The following is a 23,052-nucleotide window of genomic DNA, read 5'->3' as shown; positions in this document are numbered from 1 at the left end:
GAAAATATTCATGAGAGATTCCCACCATAAAATTATGGTGATGTGATGTCACATATTCACTATCACAAGTTTTGGAGTCGTTAGCTTGATCTGCCTCACCACACACTTCGGGAGTAGCTTATCTCCGTCTTTCCCTCTCTAGCTCTACAGCTGTCACGCAAATGTTAACAAAAGTCAAAAGTAAGCAGACACTTCTCATCAAATTTATTCCAAGAAAAGTTTGATTTTCATCCTATTGTTCTGTCAGTCTCGGCACCTGCTGTGTCTGAAGAACACACACAGATTTGCCATCTCTACACCGTTAACAACAGAAATAAAAGATTTCAAACTTCTATCTTGGTTTCAGATGTATCTGTACATTTCGGATTTGTTTGGTTTTGTTCCCGGAAATTATAGATATATACTGTGTTATATGTATCTCCTTTGTCCAGCTGTCCAGGTTGGCTTTCTTCAAAAATGAGATGAAAAATAGAACAGGATGTCTGAATACAACCACTACATTAAAGAATTGAAATACTCCTCATTGTAATAATGACATATAATCAGTGAACACTTCTTTGAACAGATATTTACAGCATTTATATTTCGCCACTGGGAACGACTGAATCACAGGTAATCACCATAATGACATAGGTCACAGGGAGAATCCTGTGCCTTGAAAATGAGGGTTGGGGTTGTTGGCACACAGAGCAGACAAACACAGGGACAAAAAACCCAAGAGGTCATAACTTAACAGGCGGTATTTACATGAAAGTCTACGCACCATCACACAGGCGGACGCTTCATATTGCACATGAAGAAGGCAGATCTGAATTGGAGAATGAGCTAAATAACAACTTGAGGGAATGGGAGACATTTTAGCTTGGAGGAAAGGCTCTTCTACACAGCAACCTGAATGCCCTTAAAAGGTTAAACCATAGAAATTCTGTAGAAAAACAAAGTCATTCAGTGAAACCAGAGACACACAGACATCCTGAGGGATAATGACCTAACCTAATATATCACCCAAAGTAATATACTCACCTAGACAATACACACCACTAAGCTGGCAAATCTAACTAAACTCTATGCTTCCCATCAAGTTCATTGGTGTCCTTTGACCTAATAACATTCTGTATGTATGTTCTTTAAGCATCTGCTAAACAAATATCTTATTTCATATTTTAATCATATTGGCCTTGGATCCAAAGGTATGTTCTGGTTATCTCCCACACTGTCAGCCCTTGAGAAGGTGACGCCAACACATTATTAGGTGTAACAGAAGGACCAGATGCCCAAAAGGCTAGATGTCTTAGTGCTTGTGGCCCTTCAATCCCTCCTGGCAGATTTTTCATTCACCACCCACATACACACACACGATTCTGGAGTGTAATATAAAGAGAGTCATTTTTTTAAACTAATTTACTATCCCATGGCTCTAAGGCAGCAAAGATGCTCAATAAGGCAGATCCGTACAACACACACACACACATGTAAGAAGAAATGGCAATGAATCATTAAAGGGTTTGAGTAGCTCAGTAGCTGTCTATCTAAAAGTGTTTTGATGGGAAAAGGCTGAGGAAGTTAAAAGAAAAACAATAAACTTAGAGAAAGAGATAGCGTTGTAGAGAACAAGATTTCAGAGTGTCTGGGAGGGACAGGGACACATGGAGTGTGTGTGTTTGTGGAGTGTGTGTGTTTGTGGAGTGTGTGTCTTTGTGGAATGTGTGTGTTTGTGGAATGTGTGTTTGTGGAGTGTGTGTGTTTGTGGAGTGTGTGTGTTTGTGGAATGTGTGTGTTTGTGGAGTGTGTGTGTTTGTGGAATGTGTGTGTTTGTGGAGTGTGTGTGTTTGTGGAATGTGTGTTTGTGGAGTGTGTGTGTTTGTGGAGTGTGTGTGTTTGTGGAATGTGTGTGTTTGTGGAGTGTGTGTGTTTGTGGAATGTGTGTGTTTGTGGAGTGTGTGTGTTTGTGGAATGTGTGTGTTTGTGGAATGTGTGTGTTTGTGGAGTGTGTGTGTTTATGGAGTGTGTGTGTTTGTGGAGTGTGTGTGTGAAGTGTGTGTGTTTGTGGAGTGTGTGTGTTTGTGTAGTGTGTGTGTTTGTGGAGTGTGTGTGTTTATGGAGTGTGTGTGTTTGTGGAGTGTGTGTGTGTTTGTGAAGTGTGTGTGTTTGTGGAGTGTGTGTGTTTGTGTAGTGTGTGTGTTTGTGGAGTGTGTGAATATTTGAGAACTATTTCTGTTTATGGTGATGTCGAGGATCATTTTGATTGTCAGTCTCTTCTTCCATGTCCAAACCACCAACCCCCAAAATAGGAGAGATACAGAACAGAGCTAAAATAATGCCCTACCAAAATAATATAGATAATATTCCTCTGTGCAACTTAGCATTCATGGCCATGGAAATTGTATTAATATATTTAAAAATACAGTGGGAAATTGTACTGTCTGTGTGTGGGTGGGTAAGTGTTCGTGTGTATGTGTGTGTGTGTGGGCAAATGTATGAGAGTGTGGGCAAATGTGTGTGTTTGTTTATGTGTGTGGGCGAATGTGTGTGTTTGGGCCAGTGGAGGGCATTAGAGGGTTATAGAATCAGATCAATGTGAAGCTGTCTCTTGTTTGTCTCTGTGTGTACGTTTGTGTATGTGTGTGCATGTAAAATAGGATCTTGGAACACTATGAAAAGACTTGTGAAAAGCATGATTTCAAGACAAAGTCACAATTTTCTGTTTCCTGCACACGGAGACAAAGCAACATGTAGCATCTACAGATATTGTCTCATCTGTTCTGAACAACTATAATGAATCTCTTGTCTGATTCAATTAATCTGGATCTCCTTTCCTCAGGTCGTTGTGTCTGTCCTGCTCAGCGATTCCGCGATTGACAGAAGTCAGAGACATCCCCTCTCCGTCTGAGGTTGTTTAAAAGATACATTTTTCAGGCTCCTATTGGCCGAGAAAAACACCTAACTCACTCATGGTTCACTGTGGTCACTGGCCCCTCCCCCCATCCCCATCGTCAAGGCAACCATTGTGGCAATGGTCATCATGGCAATGGTCCTCTTGGCAATGGTCATCACCCAGTGCACCTTGGGACTGCAACAGCTCGTACTCTTGGTCAAGGAAGTCCAGGCTGTTGTTGCTAGGCAACCCGCGGATGGTGAACTTGTGGGACACTTTGGTCCACTGCTCCCGATTGGCCGCTACTCGCTCAAACAGTTCCGTTGCTCCCGGAAACAGCTCTGACAGTAGCCTGGGTTTAAAACAAAACAAAACAGGGAAAGAACACTGGTGAAAAACAAATATTCTGGAGCAGGTTAAAAAAAGCAATTTGTTAGTAACAAAGTTTATGTTGATCAGAATATGGACTGTGATCGGGTGCTTGCTTGTACAATAGAAGAATTAGTAGATTAGTAGAGCCGTGATTTGTGCTTACTTATTGATGAGCTTGGTTAGAGTTAATATATGGACTGTGATTGGTGCTTACTTATAGATGGGCATTGCGATGTGTTCCATGAAGCTGATCTGCAACTCTGGAATGTAGGCCTTTTCTCTGTCCATCATCTCCATGGGCCTATTCCCCAGCTCCTTCTCCTGCACACACACACACACACACACACACACACACACAGAAAGAAAGAGAGAGAGGCGTCAGATAGAATACAAAATGTGAGTTAAAGTGTCCTTTGTAAGAAAGGCAAGAAAGCCCTGCCGTGTAATAGCTGACATACCAGATCACCTTGTGAGAAGAACTCCTTATATATGAGCTCCTGTGGACATTGAGAAGGGTTAAGGTTCAGGCTACAAGAGAGCAAACTTTTGGACTGTACGTTTCAGGGGGAAGTTTAAGACTAGATATAAGGATAGGATCCTCACAGCAATCTTGCGGGTGGTCTTCCAGCCCTTGGTCTGGTCAGACAGGTCACATGACGTCATGAGCAAGCACAGCAGCAACGAGCGGTGGGTCTGACTTTTTGGATTGAATCCATCTAGAACACACACAGGCACGTACACATACACACAAACACAAACAGGCACGTACACACACGCACACACAGGCACGTACACACACAGCATGCACCCATGCACAGACATACACAGAAGATAGATAGTTGCAATTAGCAAAGCACACACTATAACATCCATGGAAACTTTCAAATGCTCAATTTGTTGATCAGGGGAACCTGTGAGGGTTCCAAAGACGACCCCCTCCCTTCCCTGGAGGGAGGGGGGGGGTCAAACTTACAATACAATATCATTTAATTGTTTCACTGAATTACTCGCTGATTACACAAAGATTGTAGGAAGGATATGGGAACAATTTGAAGGACCCTGAACACACCATCTGCCATCTTCTGCAAGTCCTTGAAGATGCGGAGATGGTGAGCTAGGTCTGTGGCCAGGATGATGTCCCTCATTAGATCCAGCATCCTTTGGTAGTCCTGACAACCACACGCACGCACACACATACACAGATGATCACACGCTCGTCATTACAAATTGAAGGAGATGAGAAAACAAATGACTTACCTCAAAGAGAGAGAGAGAGTTGGAGAAAATGACTAACCTTTCTGGAGAACTTGTCAAAGATGTTGCAGCCATGGGTGTTCAGAATTGCAATGGCTTGAGCAAAGTGGTGTCTCTGTTGAAACGCACAGTGAAGATGAGCCATGGGAGATCGTAAGTTTGCTCTGAAGTTCACTTAAATCGACGACCCTATGTGCATACATGTGTATGTGTGTGTGCCTGTGTGTGTCTGTGCATGAGCTCACCTCCATCACTGAGCCCTCTGAGCTGTAGAGTGCTGCCAGAACAGATTGCTGTTGATATAGACAACAGACAAGCCATTATAGACACAAGACCAGGAATGTGTTGTGCTAAATCACATCCCGATAGACATCAAACGCTGTGTACTACATGGAGTGGGAGGCAGATTCGATACTTACTGAGGCCACTTGGAAAGAGTTGTTGGTCCCGCGATGGTCCAGGTCGTGGCACATACAGGAGACAAAGAGAGCAAAGATCTCTATTTCCCTACAGAGACAGAGAGAGAGACAGGAAAAGAGAGCGAGACAGAGAGAGAGAGGGGGCAGAGACGGGAGAGGGAGAAAAGAGAAGGGATTCAGATACAGAAGTCGCCTTCTCTGAATATCAGGTCGGTGAGGTACATACAATACAAGTATTGTAAAGTGTTGAGGGTAGGAGGGCAGAAGGGTAGGAAGGTAGGAGGGGAGGAAGGTCCAAGAATATTCGGGTAGGAGGGTTGGAGAGTAGGAGGGGAGGCAATCCGAAGGGTAGAAAGGAAGGTGGGTAGAGGGTGTAGGGAGGCAAATAGATGGTGGGATGTGATGAGAGAGTGGACGGTAAACAGTAGGGAGGTATGAGGATAGGGTAGGAAGGTGGGATGCCAGGGTGAGTCCACTAACTCGAGGTAGTTGGAGAGGCCCAGGTTCTTGTAGAGCAGATAGCAGAAGTGGGAGACAGAGAAGGCGTGCATCCAGTTGTGATACGGAGGGTCCCTGTAGCCCTTCTTCACCATCAGACAGAACCTGCGCCCACGACAAACACACCATCAGGCTCTGTCGCTGTGGAAACACAGTTGAACACATGTACGTGCTCACACACACGCGCACACGCACACACTCGTGTTACCTTGCGAGAGTATGGAGGTCGATTTTATAGGTGTTGATGAAGCCCATATCTTCAAACATACTCAGAATACCCTGTCAAACAGGAGAAAAAGGGTTAACGTGCTCTCTCTCATTGTCCACTCTTTCGATTCACGTTGGTCTCTCTCTCTCTCTCTCTCTCTCTCTCTCTCTCTCTCTCTCTCTCTCTCTCTCTCTCTCTCTCTCTCTCTCTCCCTTTCTCTCTCTGTCTATCTCCCTCTCTCTCTCTCTCTCTCTCTCTCTCTCTCTCTCTCTCTCTCTCTCTCTCTCTCTCCCTTTCTCTCTCTCTCTCTGTCTATCTCCCTCTCTCTCTCCCCCTCTCCTTCTCTCTCTCTCTCTCCCTCTCTCTCACTTGCTCTCACCCCCTCTCTCTCATCACCTCTCTCTCTGTCTCACCATGGGAGTGGTGTCGTCCGGGAGGGAGCGAGGTGTGTATGTAAACTCAGCAAAGCAGGGATGGATGCTATGTACAGGCTCCAAGCCCGTCACCAGGATCTTGGTCACCTCCTCCTCCGACACCTGCAGGGGCCAGAGTCAGTACCGCAGCTCGGTCTGCACGTGCCAATGTGTGTGTGTGTGCGTGTGTGTATTTGTGTTTGCTTGTGTGTGTGTGTGGTCTTACCTTCATATGGTACATCATCATCTCGTTGGCCAGATGAGATCTGAACTGAGCCTCATGGACCTTCTTGTAGAGCAAGGACTGAACACAGACCAGTCACTTTTAACACAGTCATTCATTATGTTTCATTGCCTAGAGGACTGTGTGTGGAGGACTGTGTGAGGGGGACTGTGTGAGGACTGTGTAAGGGAGACTTTGTGAGGACTGTGTAAGGGAGACTATGTGAGGGAGACTATGTGAGGACTGTGTAAGGGAGACTTTGTGAGGACTGTGTAAGGGAGACTATGTGAGGGAGACTATGTGAGGACTGTGTAAGGGAGACTTTGTGAGGGAGACTATGTGAGGACTGTGTAAGGGAGACTTTGTGAGGGAGACTATGTGAGGACTGTGTAAGGGAGACTTTGTGAGGGAGACTATGTGAGGACTGTGTGATGGAGACTATGTGAGGGAGACTATGTGAGGGAGACTATGTGAGGACTGTGTAAGGGAGACTATGTGAGGGAGACTATGTGAGGACTGTGTAAGGGAGACTGTGTGAGGGAGACTTTGTGAGGACTGTGTGATGGAGGACTATGTCTCTGCAGAACGTGGGAGGAGACTCACATGGGCAATGCTGATGCCGCAGTAGATGGAGAATGCGGTCGCCAGGTCCTCATCAAAGCGGTTAAACCATGGTCCATTAGTTTTATTGACCAACTCAGCCACCCCAATTACCTCTGAGAGAAAGAAGGAGAACAGAGAGGAAGAGAGACAGAAACATGGGAGAGCTCATCAACAGGATCTGTAAACCCTAGATTAGGATCTGTGACGGGAGAGATTTGAATGTGTAGTACTGGATACTGTTGTACCATTGTTCTCATCTTTGATGGGGAAACACAGGATGTTGCGGGTCTTGAAGCCAGTGCTGTCATCCACCCCGCGGTAGAAGAGAGGGTGTGAGTATGCATCCTTGATATTCAGGGTCTGACCTGTAGTGGCCACGTGACCTGCTATGCCCTGGTCAGCAGGAATACGGAACTCCGTCTACACACACACACACACACACATCAACTCCATGTTATTCCCAATAACCGTTTGACTGAAATTCATTCAAGTCAATGTTGAAGGTGTGTGTTACCTCATCGTCGCTAACCACACCCCCATCAAACACCTTGGCAACCAGCTCATGACTGACACGATCCAGCAGGAAGACCGAGCAACTGCAGAGAGAGAGAGAGAGAGAGACAGAGAGAGAGAGAGAGATAGACAGAGAGAGAGAGAGAGAGAGAGAGAGAGAGAGAGAGAGAGAGAGAGAGAGAGAGAGAGGGAAATAGAGAAACAAGGAGACAGAGAGGGGAGGGGGGAGGGAGGGAGATACAAAGAGAGAGAGGGTGCGAGAGAGAGAGATCGAGAGGAGGTATCCATGGTTACTATGAGATTATTGTGGTCCTTGTGAAGTCAACGAACAGAGGATGTAGATAATGAAGAGGGTTGTCAAATGTTCTAGACCATTCTCAAAAACATGTGCAGATAAGTACAAGTATGATTCAGTTGAAGGATGGAATAGTACAAGTATGGTATGATTTTCATTTCATTATTCATTGGTTTTGTGATCAATTTGTTAAATAGTGAGCGTTGTAACGTTACATTTTGTAGAGTAAATTAAGAAATTACTACGGTGTCAGTTATCTTGCTTTTGTATTTTAAATCAGCCAACATTGCCATCTTGAACAGTTACAAAATATCTAAGCTGGCATTTTCCATGACTAATTGAGGATATGGTTTTCTATTGACTGGTGAGGAATGTGGATTATTTTAGCCAAACCAGGATTGGTGGCACTCTAATCTCATCACTATCAGGTTCTGTAAAACCCACATCTCTGCATCACTGAGGTTCCTGGCTTCCACAATGATCTCCTGCAGCAACACTGACACATCATCTGGAGAGAGAGAGAGAGAGAGACAGAGAGAGAGACAGAGAGAGAGAGACAGAGAGAGATAGAGAGAGAGGGAGAGAGAGGGAGAGAGAGAGGAGATAGAAAGTTGGAGAGACAGAGGGACAGAGTACACAGGGTCAGGACTGGAGGACGATCAGGATAATGCTAGTTTAAAGGCTTGACGAGGATGACACGCTTACCCAAGTGAGTAAAGAGATTCTTGGCCACTTGTAACAGTGCCTGTGTTAAACCAGACATAGATTCATTGAGATAGTCTTTCACCGGCAATAACGTGAAAAATCGATCTGTTTTTGTGTGTTAAGTGTGTGTGCACCTCTCACCTGGCATTCCACTTTCAGTTTCTGTTCCTTCTGGAAAGCTAGTGTTGAGGTGAGGACAGTGGACGTGTAGCAGAAACAATGCTGGATTGTGCGTTCATCTCCATCTGTGTGACTGCAGAAACATACACACCACACACACACACACACACACACACACATTAAATGCAGTTCATGTAGAAAGTAAACCAGAAACTCAGTAATCAGAATGCAGAGTTCTAACAGTGTTTCAGTGGTGTCAGTGTTCAGTGGGACTGTGGGAGACTGTGGGAGTCCCTGAACCACATCTCACCAGGCATGGTGCAACAATCCCCCACACAAACTACGCCCTTGATACAGAGGATAGCTAGCGTACTCAAGGAAGATTTGTTCAGTTTGATGGTTTGTAGTTACATTCTACTGCCTGAAGAGGGCAGCAACACATCGCTATCACAATTCAGAACAAAAAGAAGCACATTTGAAATAATTTTGGAGGTCAAATGTGTTGCAGCGGTTGTGTAATATAGCAGTGGTCTGGAAGACATCTTATTTGTGAGTGTGCAGTGCTACCAGACTTGGAATAACAACATCACAACACAATGTCTATGTTAATATGGAGATACGCAAAATAACCTAGTGGCAAGAGAGTACATGAGTGTGTGTGTGCACAAAGGCTGCAGTAATGACTTAATTTTCAGTCACTTTCTTACAAATGTAAATGTGCTCAGTGAGCAAGAAAGCGAGACAATGGAGGCCAGTGGAGAACGGAGGAAGGAGGGAAACAGATGGAGATGGAGGAGAGATTAAGTAGGAATAGAGGAGGAATAGAGGGGAGACGGAGGAAGAATGGACAAGGAGAACAGAAGCAGATGGAGGAGAGGTGGAGGAGAGATGGAGGAAGGATGGAGGAGAGAGTGATAGAAAGTCAAAGGAAATATTGAGCTTAACATCTACAGAGAGCAAACTGACATTTCTGGTGTCTCTAGCAATACACCAGTACGACCAAGCTACACACACACAGACTCGCACACACACACTCAGACATGCATGCTCTGCATTCACACACTCAGACAAAACATGAGCACGTACACACAAACATTGTGACAGTGCTTTCTAATAAACCCCTGCATTCTAGAGATAACAGGTCAGGTTTTAGGCATCTCATGTTAATGCGTGTGTGTGTATGTGCACAAAACACGATTCCCTGATGTACACACATACACACCTACCCTGGCAACATAAGCATACACATATACATGCCAATACAGCATGCCAAGAAAACATGCCAAAATGTGCCAAGAGTCAGCCAGCCCAACTGCTGCCAAACTGCTGGCATCTTCACACACAAACACACACACACACACACAAACACAAACACGCACATACACACCTCTGTCCGCCCTGCTTGTTGAAGGCACAGGCTAGTGCCACAACCTGGCCAGTGGCCCTGCTGATGACAGGAACACACAGCAGAGAGGAGATCTCACAGCACAGCATACTGGACAGCTGTCTCTTCTCCTCCTGGGGGGTAGAGAGAGAGAGAGAGAGAGACAGAGAGGGAGATGGACAGATGGAAAGAGAGAGGGAGGGAGAGAGAGAGAGAGAGAGGGAGGGAGATGGACAGATGGAAAGAGAGAGGGAGGGAGAGAGAGAGAGAGAGAGAGAGAGAGGGGAGAGACAGAAAGAGAGAGAGAGAGAGAGAGAGAGAGAGGGGGAGAGATGAAAAGAGAGATGGAGGGAGAGAGGGAGAAAGAGGGAGAGATGATGAGTGTGAAAGCCTGTATGTGAGTGTGAGGTCCATCCCACTCACACATAAATCCTCTTTCATAAATCCAAATCCTTTAAATAAATAACTGTGCATTAGTACCGTGTCCTGTTAGCACATGGACAGTGTAACTGGAGTTTTATATAGCAGTGGCTGTGACCCCTTTGCTCACCGCACTGATATCCTGCAGACGGATTGACCTCTTCTTCTCCACTACTTGGCCGAAGCGACCAAACATGAGCTGGAAGTGAGAGAAGGGGAGAATTGGGGGGGGGGGGGGAACGACTTAGTCTAAACATGATACTATATCATCTCCCAACATCATTTTGGCTGGTTTGTGTTGGTTAATAATCTCGCTGTGAAATATATTATTGTTGCTTGCTTTCTACAGGTACACTCTTGCGCTTTTGAGGTTCATGTTCTTGCCTTTGGCACTTATTTGGTTTTTCACAATGTATGCTTCATGTTTTGGCTACCCGCAATGTTTGGGGCTATCTTGTTATGATCAGTGACCTATGCACTTTCTTAAAGCTCTCTCTTGGAAGTCGCTTTGGATAAAAGCGTCTGCTAAATGAATAAATGTAAATGTAATCAACTATCCCCTTAGCCAATCATTACCTGTGTCTTCACCCTCAATGCATACTCATCAGTAATGTCTTATCCTCATTGGCTTATCATCACCAGTGTCTTCATGTAATTGGCTAATTGTCATTGAGGTCTTGTCCCAATTGACAAATTACCACCTATCATCTTATTGACCACTCATCCATTCTGTCCTCTCCTCACTGGCTAACCATGGTTTTATCTTTATTGACAAACGATAAACAAATGTTGCTAGTGTACAAGTAGGGAAAGATGAGTGTGTGTGTGTGTGTGTGTGTGTGTGTGTGTGTGTGTGTGTGAGAGAGGCAGGTGTACTCACAGGGAAGCTGATCTCCTCTTCCAACACCTTGTCTCCCACCACCTGAGAAGCAGAAGAGCAGAGGTTACAGCTCGGTGTGTGTGTGTGAGACACAGAGACAGAGAGTGTGAGAGAGATAGAGAGAGATAAAGAGAGAGATAGAGAGAGACCAACCTGACAAAAGAGCTGATGGTTGTCCTCAGACACCAGTAGCATACAGCAACATTGAGACTGGGTCTTTTCCTGGAGCTGAGAAAACAAAAACAGACACATCGTTTTCAATAAATCATCTAGTGTGTACACCTTCCCTGCATCCTCACTTCCCCCGCTCGTCTGCCAATGAGCTTGAGTGTATTCAGACCACATTCCTCCACCCTGCTCCATGGAATCCTTCACAGTGCTTTAATACCTGCAGGGAGATGTGACAGGAACTATTTAACAGGCACACGGCTTCGCGCACACACGCAGGCACACACACACACGCACACACACAAACACGCACACACACACACACAGGCATCTACACATTCACACAGAGATAATGCCAGTGTTTTCTCACACTGTAGGTTTAGCTGTAATCCATGGAGTTGGATGTCGAACAAGCAGGACACAAATAAACCCAGACACACACAGAGACCCCCACAGACACACACAACCACACACACAACCACATGCACAACCACACACACAACCACACACACAACCACACACACTGCCACACACACAACCACACACGTTTGTTTTTCTATTCTAGTGGGGTCCAACAATTCACACCCATTCAAAATTGTGTTATCTCTAACCATGAACCCCTAACCCTAACCTTAAAGTAATTCTAACCCTAACACTCACCCTATCCCTGAAAACCCCTGAAAAAAGCATTTTAAGTTATGGGGCCCAGCATAAGGGCACCACAAGGTCAGGTGTTTCATGTTTCACTATACTCATGAGAACATTTGTTCCCAACAAGGGTAGTTAAACAAGATCAACTAGAGAGGGTACAATTTCTGGGGAAATTGTAGGGTGTGCTTGCTTTCGTCGGTTGCACAGGGGTCCGTTTTTGAATGACATTTTTACAACTGATATTTCTGTATATTTTATATAAAAATGCATACTTATTATTTATAAAGATTACATAGATTTAAAAGCTTCTTTTTTGCTGCTCATTTACAACTGAAAATACGAGTGAAGTGTAGAATGAAATAGATGTCTTCTCATTTCCCCTGCAAGAGGCAGCCTCATCGTTGAATCAAAACGATAAATATGGCAGACCGGTCTAAAAATTGACCTAATCTCTATGACTTAAACGTCATTTTAAGTTTTTCCCTTCTCATGATATTTTCAGGCATTTAGCCTACTCATTGCATTCATTCATTAATAAAGAACCCCCTTTGAAGATTATTCTACGACGTTACCCGGCAGTAGAAGATGGAATCGCGATTGAAACAGTACCATCTGCTAACTGAAAATATGCCCCCCAAAACGTAAATAAGCTTGACATTTATTTAGTGGAAAATCGCTCATTCATAAAAAGCTCACTGGTAGCGATCATTGTCAGTAACAACGCCAAGTGCGATATAGCCCTGTGTGGAGAAGCTGCCCCGGTAAATTGTACTACTACAGTACAGTACTAGACTACTGCTGTGTTCGTCTTGGTAGCGATTGCGTTGGTTGAATTGGATTTAACGTTCCGTTGTACGGTTTAGGCTGAAATTAATTATTTTCATGAACAGATGGACAACGTTTAGGCTGTGGCAATGAAGTTCAGGTTAGTAGTTAGATAGACTTTTGATTTAAGTAAGGGGAGTGCCGAACATGTTCTGTTGCCGTTTGACTTTCTAAACAGCTGTGTAGATGTTTTTGTAGTGTCTCGCGTAGGCTACAGCGTTGCAGTGAGCTACACTGGTTTGAAACGACAGGTAATGATAATTTCACTCACAAATCGTTTACTTGTAATCTAATGTCATAATAAATCCTACAACGAAAACGTATTTGTGAGGAATGTTTATTTTAACGATTGAAAACAGATGCATCATAGACCACTGTTATGTGTTGCCCGGGCAACAGAGCCTAATGTCATGATGCTAATACTTCAGTGAAATAGTAAACTACTGTTTCCGAAAGTAGATGTACTTCCTTAATAATATCAGCTTATATTGTACATTACACATCACAATTGTGTGTCATATCACAAAGTAAAATTAGTAAATAGTTATCACCCTGGCCTCTTTGCTTGTGGCGTTTCTGCAGCTGCCTTGCAGTAAAGTAGTTAGCTTAGCTATCTCCCAGAAGTTAACGAGCTGCTAAACTAATGTTCTGCTAGAGGTAGTCACGCGAGTTTTCGTGACGTTAGTGACGTAGTGACGTTAGTAACGTCAGTGACTGTGGCTAGCAAATTAGCCACCGTTAGCTTCACTTTTCGCCACAAAAACTTAACCTAAGCCTAAACCATGCAACGGAACGTAAATCCCAATACAAGCAACTCAATCGGTACCAAGACGAAACTTTTGACACCTAGGTTGTCTATGTAGGCCAATATTGACTGAGTTTTAGGGGGGCAAAAAGAATAATAAAAATAATAATATATATGTGAGAGAACAAAGGTTGTGCCCTTGCCGAAGGCAAAGCACACCCAATTAATCTCTCTCTTTTACACACACACAAACCCCAACACACAGACATGCACACAAAAAACACAACCAGCCACTCACACAGCTACACAGCTACACACACAGACACATACACACACAGACACATACACACACAGACACATACAAACACAGACACATACACACACAGACACATACACAGCCAAACACACTCAGACACACACACACACACACACACAGCCACATACACACAGACACACACATACAGCCTACAGCCACATCCACTCACACATTCACGCTTTCAAACTCCCAAACACACACACAGGCATTCACAAGCCACACACTCTCCTCTAGTACTGGCCCCCCCCTGCTGCCCCCCCCCCCCCCCCACAGTGCCAGGAACTATTCTCAGAGCGACATCGCCACCCCTCCCTCTCACCCTCCTCATCCAGCACCCCCTCAAGGACTTCAGCATTCAGACCAGCTCACTCTGCTTTCCATCCTGTCTGATGAACTAGGTGTATACCCACACATCGCCACAATGCTCTTTGCGCACACAGCTCCTTTTCAATGCGGGGGGGATGTACACACACACGGGACGCGCGGAGGGTGCGATCGGAGTGTGTGTGTGTGTGTGTGTGTGGCAGCACCGTGTGAAGACTCTGGCTAGCTTTCACTCGCCTCCTAAGCTCAGTGGAGGCAGGTTTTGTCGTTCTCCCACGGTGACCTTGAAAAACGTCTCTGACTGACTTTTACTTCTGGCCTCTCTCTCCCTTCACTCCTCTATCTCTCTCTCTCCCTTCACTCCTCTCTCTCTCTCTCTCTTTCTCTCTCTCTCTCTCCCTTCACTCCTCTCTCTCTCTCTCTCTCTCTCTCTCTCTCTCTCTCTCTCTCTCTCTCTCTCTCTCTCTCTCTCTCTCTCTCTCTCTCTCTCTCTCTCTCTCTCCCTGTCTCTCACACCTGTGATTGGGGGCAAGGAGTATGAAGGAAGGAAAGTGTGAGGGAGAGAAGTGAGTGGTTAAGGTGGCAGAAGGTAGAGAGAGATGGATACATATAGAAAGAGAAAGAGAAAGAAAAAAGAGAGAGAGTGTCGAGAGAGAGCGACAGAGAGAGGAGATTTCCTGAGGTTGTTATAAAAGGATATGAGGGAGGAGGTGTGGCATGTAGGTGAATGATGGAATGATTGATGGCGAGGAAAAGAGTGATGGCATAGGTGAGAATTGAGATACATGAAGGTGAGGTCAGTGCATCAGTGTGCAGAGTGTGTATGATGTATGAAAGGCCTCTTGAGAGGGTGTGTGTGTGTGTGTGTGCATGACATGGGAATGTGATTTCTAATACTTACATAATTGATGACTTTTAGCTGAAGAGAAGCAGCATCAAGGTCATACAACTCACCTGAGAGAGAAGAAGAGAGACACTGTGAGAAAGACATAAAGAAACCGAGCGAGTGTAATAGACAAAGACAAAGAGAGAGGAGGAGAGAGAGAGAGAGAGAGAGAGAGAGGGAGAGAGGGAGAGGGAGAGAGGGAGAAAGGAGAGAGAGAGGCAGAGAGAGAGAGAGAGAGAGAGAGAGAGAGGGAGGGAGGGAGAGAGAGAGAGAGAGTCAGAGAGAGAGAGAGAGAGAGAGAGAATGCGTCAGAGTCGACTGCAGAGAGGAGGGCTAAAGGAGGAAGGTAAGTGACAGAATCAACCCAGGGAAGACTAGCAAGAGACAGAAGGTTACGAAAGGCTAAAAAGAAATGGTGAACAGAGGGAGGAGTAATGAAGACAAGACAGGTGGTGCAGTACTGCCTTGGCTACTGATGAGAGGTATAGAAAATGACAAAACGGCAAGGGGAGGGGTTAGGGAAAGGGTGGCTGGTGCTGAAGACACAAGACGATAAAAAGGAGAACAATAAATACATAAAGTTATATCAAGCAATAAGTAGTGTCTGTGTGGGTATGTGTGTTTGTGTGTGTAGATGGGTGTGTGTATGTGTGTGTCTGTGTAGGTATGTGTGTTTGTGTGTCTTTGTGTGTGCAGAAGTAAGCAGTGGGCAACTGCTATTGTCTCATATTATTCATGAGATTTTAAGCGGCATTTTAGCAACTGTGAAATCTGTCCCATTTTCGTTCTCTCTTTGTCATCACATTCATTTTCCTTTGACAGATGCATCCAATCAAATTCATAGTTTTTTTTGTTCATGCTGTTTGGCTGCATTACCATATCCTGCACCCAGGAAGTGTGTGTGTTTTTGTGTGTGTGAGAGTAGTGCATGCATGTCAGTGTGTGTGTGTGCATACCACAGAGCTGGAGAATGTTGTGGTCCATTTGGCTGAAATCTTGATCGTCTAGCTGGAACAGAGGGGTGTGGGGCTGGATGGGTGACGGGCTGAAAAGAGGCTTCTGATTGGATACCTGCAGGGACTGAACACGCCTACATGCAACTGCCGCCTTAAATTGAAAGCACACACACATAGATGCGCACCCACAAACACACATACCCACACACACATTCACACGTACCCACACACAAACACTCACACACACAAACACACACACACGAACGCAATAGCATCAGGAGAAATGGCTTTGAAGTTGTTCTATTAGAAGAAACATAAAGTAGATCAATAGTCGACAGAAATCCTCTCAGTGCACACACATTACAGCTTGCTCTGCTTTCCAGGTCCCTACTCACCGTTGTAAACACAGACTGGATATGTTTGTGTGTGTGTATGTGTGTGTGTGTGTAAGTCTGTTTGCTTACATGTTTTTCCAGAGTGTTGAGGAGTTGTTCCTCCTGCTCTGTCAATGCCTTACATCCCACCTGTGATGTCACAACGGAGCATGTTAGAGACACTCACTCACTCACTCACTCAGCAGGGTTACTCTGAACAGTCAGAAGCTTTCCTAATGTGTATCTAGTGAATACACAGATGAACAGTGTAGTGACTGATCTCTATCCAGGCTTGGGGTGCTGTGATCAGGATGATAACATAAAGTACATCGTATCCCGGTAACCCAACTCTCCTGTGAGTCAACCTAGATACAGAAAGACAGAGATCTGGGGTTGAGGCTGTGTGTGTGTGTGTATCTACAGTCTATTTGGACATGTGTTTGTACGCGTGCGTGTGTGTCAGAGACATGGGGCCGTGTTATCCTCGACTGTGAGCGTGGGGACAGCAGGGGAGAGGCCTCCCCATGACCCAGGACGGCCTCAGAGGGGAGGAGTCAATGTGGAAGGCAAAGTATTTGTGTATTTGGAAACAAAAGTATTTGTGTGGGTGCGTAGGTGTGTGTGTGAGAGAGAGAGAGAGAGAGAGAGAGAGAGAGAGAGAGAGAGAGAGAGAGAGAGAGAGAGAGCCCGAGAGCTATTCACTTACCAGTATGACGGAGATGGCGTGTATCTGATTCTGGTCAGGTAGAGGAATTACCAGGGCTAAAGAGAGAGAACAAAGGGCATGAGAGAGGGAGAGAGAGGAGTAGAAGGGAGGAAGAGAGAAAAGAGAAGAAGAAAGGGAGAGAGAGAGTTGTGGAGGACAGAGGAAGCGAGAGGGGCGAGAGAGGAAGGAGAGAGGGAGTTTTCCATGGTGGTGCTGGTCTCAGCTCAGTAGACACCGCGCTGGTGATATCTGCGTCTGCAACTCAGCAGTCTGTGTTGTGTGAACATCAGCATCCCCAACCCTATGTGTTCTCCCTGCCCTCCATTCTACTGTTCTCTCAGAGAGGGGGGAGTGGGCCCGCCCCCCCTCTCTTTCATCACCCCACTCTCAGCTCTCTCTTTGTCTCCCTTTCAGCGGCCTCGCCCGCGCCGCTCCACACCTCCGCCTCGTAATCATCCTCTCTTGTTCCCTCCTTCATTTTTCCTTCTTGCCACCCACCTCCACCCACGCACCAGTCTCCTCCCCGAGCTTCTCCATTACAGGACGGCACAAACGCAGGCTCGCGTGCGCGCGCACTCTTTCGCGGGCGCACGCCCGCCCGCACGCCCGCACGCACGCGAGCAGCATACGCAAGCATGCAAACCATCACGCACACACACACCTCGTCTGTAGTTGGGTAGCGGTGCTGCCAGGGCGCTCCGGTGTGTTTCCGGAAGCTCCGAGGGGGGCAGGCCAGCACACTGACACCTCCTCAGCCGGGCAGCCATGCTCCTGTGAGGGCAGTTACATTCAGAGGGGCTCCACACAAAGACCTGTACATGCACTGAAGGCGTTTTCATTGAGAAAACACGCAGGATAGAGAAACAGCTTGTCGAACGCTTCATTATTCATTGTCTAATCGAATCAATCCAATAGAATAAAGAGAGGCGCCAGGTGTAGACCAGGTGTGCCAGGGAGGTGTCTTGTCGTGTGTGTGTGTGTGTGTGTGTGCACGCGGCAGTATTGTCCCTCACACAGAGGGCACCTTTCTAATGCTAATCCTTGACAGAAGACCAGCATCTGTTACAAATGCATCCCAAAAGACAAGCACCTCTGAGTGGACAAACAAACACACACACGCGCGCGCACACACACATACACAGTAATGATGTTTCTGACTGAGGCAGCAGGAAAGAGTGTAGGAAAGTCAAAAGGCATAGTCAACTAAACCCCCTACAGCCACACTCTCTCTCACCACACACACACACACACACACAGACCGCAAACAGACCCACACAAACACACGTATTTCTTGCACGGCATTCACACAATTGTGATAACGTTACTCAAAGTTTCACTGTGTAACCTGCTAAAGTCAGAAGGATGGGCTTCATGTAGACAAAACTGGGACTAAATTGTGGCAAATTCAACATCACTACTCAAGGTGATGTTGATTAGTGAGCCACATCACGTTTCTACAACCTGCACTGGGGTTTCTTTCATATTTCCCTCAACGAGGTCTTAAACATTGTGTTTGTGTGGTTTGAAGGTGAAGAGCGTGTGACACACACACACTGTAAATAACACAGTGTTGGTTTTCCCAAAGCAAGGCAAGGACTAGGCTCTTGAGCTTGTAAAGAGCCCTTGAAGAGGATCAGAATTGTTCTAGGAGGAGAAGGGAGAGACATGCGAGAGAAAGAGGTTAAGAGAGAGGGAGAGAGAGAGAGGGGCGGATAGAGAGAGAGGGAAACAGAGATGGAAAGAGAGAGAGGGAAACAGAGATGGAAAGAGAGATAGGGAAAGAGAGAAAGAGTCGCAGTAATGGGAGGTGACCCTTGTTGTTTAAGAGACTATACTCCACATTAAGGGATCAGTCTTCTGACAGATGCTCACCTACGCACAGCCATGATGTTTATAGTCTCTATTTCAGTATCTGGCCGTCAACACACACAACACACAAACATGATGAAAGTACACACACACACACACCCACACACACATCTACCTGATCTTCCCATCCTTTGGCAGCTCATGGACCGGGTTGTCGCTCTGCAACCTGGAATCTCCCTCCAGCAGGTACACACACACACCCTCCTGAAACACAAGATCACACGGGGACACCATTTGACTGTGAGATTGTGATTCACATGGATGGATGCATGTGTGTGCCGCACACATGTTTGTGTTCACCGTGCCTATGTGTAGCGCGTTTGACCCGCGTGTGTGTACCGTGTGTGGTAGTAGATCCTGTACTGCCTTTCTGAGGGTGTCTCGCAGGGAGCGCACGTCAACAACCTCTGCCAGCCGCAGCAAGGCATCCTGGGAGGAAAACACAAACAACAAACAACAAAACTAACACACAGGACACAAGCTCTCTCCTCCTGAACACCAAAGCCTCTGTTTCAAAGTGTTTACAGTTGAAAGTTCATGGCTTGTACCTGTCTATTGTAAACATTGTCTGTTGGAAACACAACTCTGAAAGTCGACAGCACCTGATGGAGCTGGTACAGGATAAATCTATTCTGTTTTCATTGGTCCTTGTGAAGTAAGACCACTGAACGCCCAGAGTTGGTTTAATTTAATCACCGTCAGCGCACAATAAAGTCCCTGTGTGTGTATTGTGGTGTGTGTGCGTGTAAGGGTTTGAGAGAGCCTGTCAGGTAGTGGAGTGCTGTGTCAACAACTGTGTTATTGACTGCTGAATGGACTGCAGAAATCAATCACCATCGAATGCTATCTATTTACTTAAACTGATTAGAGTAGACAGCAAGTACACACACACACACATGCATCCTCTCTTTTTTCTTACAACAGAACACAAGCACTCTGATGATGTTGCTCAGTGAACCACACAGAGAGCAAATCAACTTGCATGTGACTTCGAGATGTGTGCTGTCCTATACAGCCAATCCCTGGTCTATCCCTGGTCTGTCCCTGGTCTGTCCCTGGTCTATCCCTGGTCTGTCCCTGGTCTATCCCTGGTCTGTCCCTGGTCTGTCCCTGGTCTGTCCCTGGTCTATCCCTGGTCTGTCCCTGGTCTATCCCTGGTCTGTCCCTGGTCTGTCCCTGGTCTGTCCCTGGTCTATCCCTGGTCTGTCCCTGGTCTGTCCCTGGTCTGTCCCTGGTCTATCCCTGGTCTGTCCCTGGTCTGTCCCTGGTCTGTCCCTGGTCTATCCCTGGTCTGTCCCTGGTCTGTCCCTGGTCTGTCCCTGGTCTGTCCCTGGTCTGTCCCTGGTCTATCCCTGGTCTGTCCCTGGTCTATCCCTGGTCTATCCCTGGTCTGTCCCTGGTCTATCCCTGGTCTGTCCCTGGTCTATCCCTGGTCTGTCCCTGGTCTATCCCTGGTCTGTCCCTGGTCTGTCCCTGGTCCATCAGAGCTGAGGTACTGTCCATGCAGATGGGACTGACGGCCCCACCACCTCGTGGAGACTCATTCTATCTTTGTGACTAAAGTATCAATCAGTATTTTAATATAGTATATTATATTATATATTATTACAGTATATACATATTTTAACATTGCAATTAAGAATGTTGTTTCGAGCCAGACTCACCCCTGGGGGCACAGTTAAAACCAAGTGATAGACACAGGGAGAGACAAGGAGGGAGAGGGGGGAGAGGGGGAGAGAGTGCGAGACACGGGGAGAGAGACGGACGGATGGAGCAAAAACGAAGAGTTAAAGGAAAACAGGAGAGAGAGAGAGAGAGAGAGAGAGAGAGAGAGAGAGAGAGAGAGAGAGAGAGAGAGAGAGAGAGAGAGAGAGAGAGAGAGAGAGAGAGCAGATATGGTCGAGCAGGCGGACTCTCTGGATAGCTGTGTTTAATTATGCTGATCACCTGCGCCCTTCAAAATGTCATAGCACTCCGAGTGATTACAATAGCTCAGGGAGAGGACAACAGGGTCTCTGTGCGAAGGTGAGGCTGGCGGGAGGGACACATGGAGTGAACCCATACAACAAAGAGAGATGGACAGCAGGAAGTAAGATACCTACAATATTCTTATCCTCCTGAATACCCTGTTGGGTCTGATGTATGTATGTGTATGTATGTATGTGTGTGTGTGTGTTGTAGGGGTGTACTGTGGGTTACTGTAACAGATGGTTTTAAGTTTATAATAAAGATGGATTCTATAGAAAGGTCAACAGACAGACTATGACATTTAACAAACACTCATCCACATACAATACCACACACTGCATTAACAAGCAGCCAGAACACGTGTGTGTGTGTGATTTTACCCTTTCCTGACAGCTGACTAGAACTCTCTGTACATGTTCAGCTTTTATCGTGCCCATTTCTGTGTACCAATGAAGGATCAAACATACTTAGGATAGACGCACATAACCACGCATAGATGTGGGCTCCACACACACACACACACACACACACACAGACAGATTGCCTGGGCTCCAGCTTCATTACAGCAGCGTTCTACTGGCCTGATTGACTGATCACATTTAATCACATTTAATCATATTTAATCATATGTAATAACCATCTATAAGCCTCAGGCTGGAGAGACTGACAGAGCGCTGGGGACCCTCTCCATCCTATCTCCTGCTTCTGCCCATGACCCCCCCCCCCCCCCCCCCACCGGGATGTGTTCTGTCTGATCCCACCTAGCTGGCCCTTGGATCTCCTGTCATCATCTCAAACAGTTTGTTGGGGCCGTTCATGGCGGCGTCATGGCCAGAGAGGCGTGCTGCAGCAGGGGTTCTGACTGCAGCACAGCCTCTCTGGCCCACGTTGCTTCTCTCTCTCATTTCCGGATCTCTCCTTTCCACACAGGCACACATGCACGCACACACCCCACACACCACATTCCACACACACCCTGGTTGGTGTTGAGCAGTGATGGTGTTGGCTCTGGTTGTTATTCCAACAGAGCTGCATCCCCAGTAGCAGATAAACACTGGAGACACATGCACTGTAGAATACACCCAGACCAGAGAGGGCCAGCTACACACACACACACACACACACACACACACATGCACTGTAGAATACACCCAGACCAGAGGGGCCAGCCACACACTCACTCACACACACACACACACACACACACACACACACACACACACACACACACACACATGCACTGTAGAATACACCCAGACCAGAGGGGCCAGCCACACACACACTCACACACACACACACACACACACACATGCCAACGCACACACACATATGCATACGGACACACAAGTAAAATAATGCACTCCCTTTCTATCACACAGTTTGAGCAATTACAACAGTGTCGCAGGAAAGCAGAGAGCTGTTGTTATGACAACATCATGGATGACCCATGACTCTGGCCGATGAACAGGTGCAATGCAAAACTCTTATTAATGGACCAGGTTAAACTGTGGTTTGTGTGTTTGTGTGTGTATGTGTGCGCGCACCTGGGAGTGAGTGAGTGTGTGTGTGTGATTGTGCATGCAAGGGTTTGTGTTTCCCCATGAGTGTTCATGTGAGCTTTCCACAAAAAACAGCTTGGGAGATGATCTATTCTATTCCATTCTATTCTATTCTGGTCCAGTCTAGTCTATTGCAGAAGGATTGAGAGAAGTAAACAGATAATGAGAAGAGGGGGAGGGGAGAAGGGGAGGAGGGGAGGAGGGGAGGAGGGGAGGAGCGGAGGAGGGGAGGAGGGGAGGAGGGGAGAAGGGGAGGAGGGGAGGAGGGGAGGAGGGGAGGAGCGGAGGAGGGGAGGAGGGGAGTAGGGGAGAAGGGGAGGAGGGGAGGAGGGGAGGAGCGGAGGAGCGGAGGAGGGGAGGAGGGGAGGAGGGGAGGAGGTGAAAAAATGACAGCCCAGATAAGACTCTGGGGGACAATCCAATCCCACAAAGAGCAGCTGTCTACAGAGGAAATTGACATATCAGTCAGTCACTGTGTGTAGGTGGCCCTGCGTGCTGGTGTGTGTGTGTGTGTGTGATATTG

At 46.5% G+C, this 23,052-nt stretch overlaps 1 protein-coding gene across 1 annotated transcript; it reads right to left on the bottom strand.

Annotated features, from left to right (window-relative positions):
* Positions 1–189: 189 nt before the first annotated feature.
* On the bottom strand, positions 190–21,875 carry LOC134029332 (cGMP-dependent 3',5'-cyclic phosphodiesterase). Its single transcript, XM_062473422.1, has 30 exons — positions 21,741–21,875; positions 19,342–19,431; positions 19,118–19,206; positions 17,795–17,904; positions 17,134–17,189; positions 16,518–16,577; positions 16,054–16,204; positions 15,113–15,165; positions 11,336–11,410; positions 11,183–11,224; positions 10,433–10,501; positions 9,886–10,016; positions 8,520–8,631; positions 8,379–8,418; positions 8,118–8,181; positions 7,380–7,461; positions 7,111–7,285; positions 6,866–6,978; positions 6,266–6,343; positions 6,040–6,162; positions 5,627–5,697; positions 5,401–5,523; positions 4,921–5,008; positions 4,747–4,794; positions 4,542–4,616; positions 4,317–4,416; positions 3,851–3,963; positions 3,706–3,744; positions 3,462–3,568; positions 190–3,227 (listed from the first exon to the last, which is right to left on the bottom strand). Exons 1-30 carry the CDS (start codon positions 21,873–21,875, stop codon positions 2,966–2,968), a joined length of 2,874 nt encoding a protein of 957 aa, XP_062329406.1. The 3' UTR covers positions 190–2,965.
* Positions 21,876–23,052: the final 1,177 nt, after the last annotated feature.

The sequence above is a fragment of the Osmerus eperlanus genome, chromosome 11, assembly GCF_963692335.1.
Source record: "Osmerus eperlanus chromosome 11, fOsmEpe2.1, whole genome shotgun sequence".
Lineage (NCBI taxonomy): Eukaryota > Metazoa > Chordata > Actinopteri > Osmeriformes > Osmeridae > Osmerus > Osmerus eperlanus.
This window is presented reverse-complemented; position numbering and strand designations above follow the sequence as displayed.

Excerpts from the sequence above, each read along its gene's own strand:
- LOC134029332 (XM_062473422.1), bottom strand. The coding sequence starts at position 21,875 with ATGAGAGAGAGAAGCAACGTGGGCCAGAGAGGCTGTGCTGCAGTCAGA. Across the intron at positions 10,502-11,182 it reads AAGAGGAGATCAGCTTCCCT|CTCATGTTTGGTCGCTTCGG; the intron begins GTGAGTACACCT and ends TCTCACTTCCAG. Across the intron at positions 6,163-6,265 it reads TGATGATGTACCATATGAAG|GTGTCGGAGGAGGAGGTGAC; the intron begins GTAAGACCACAC and ends TGGCCCCTGCAG.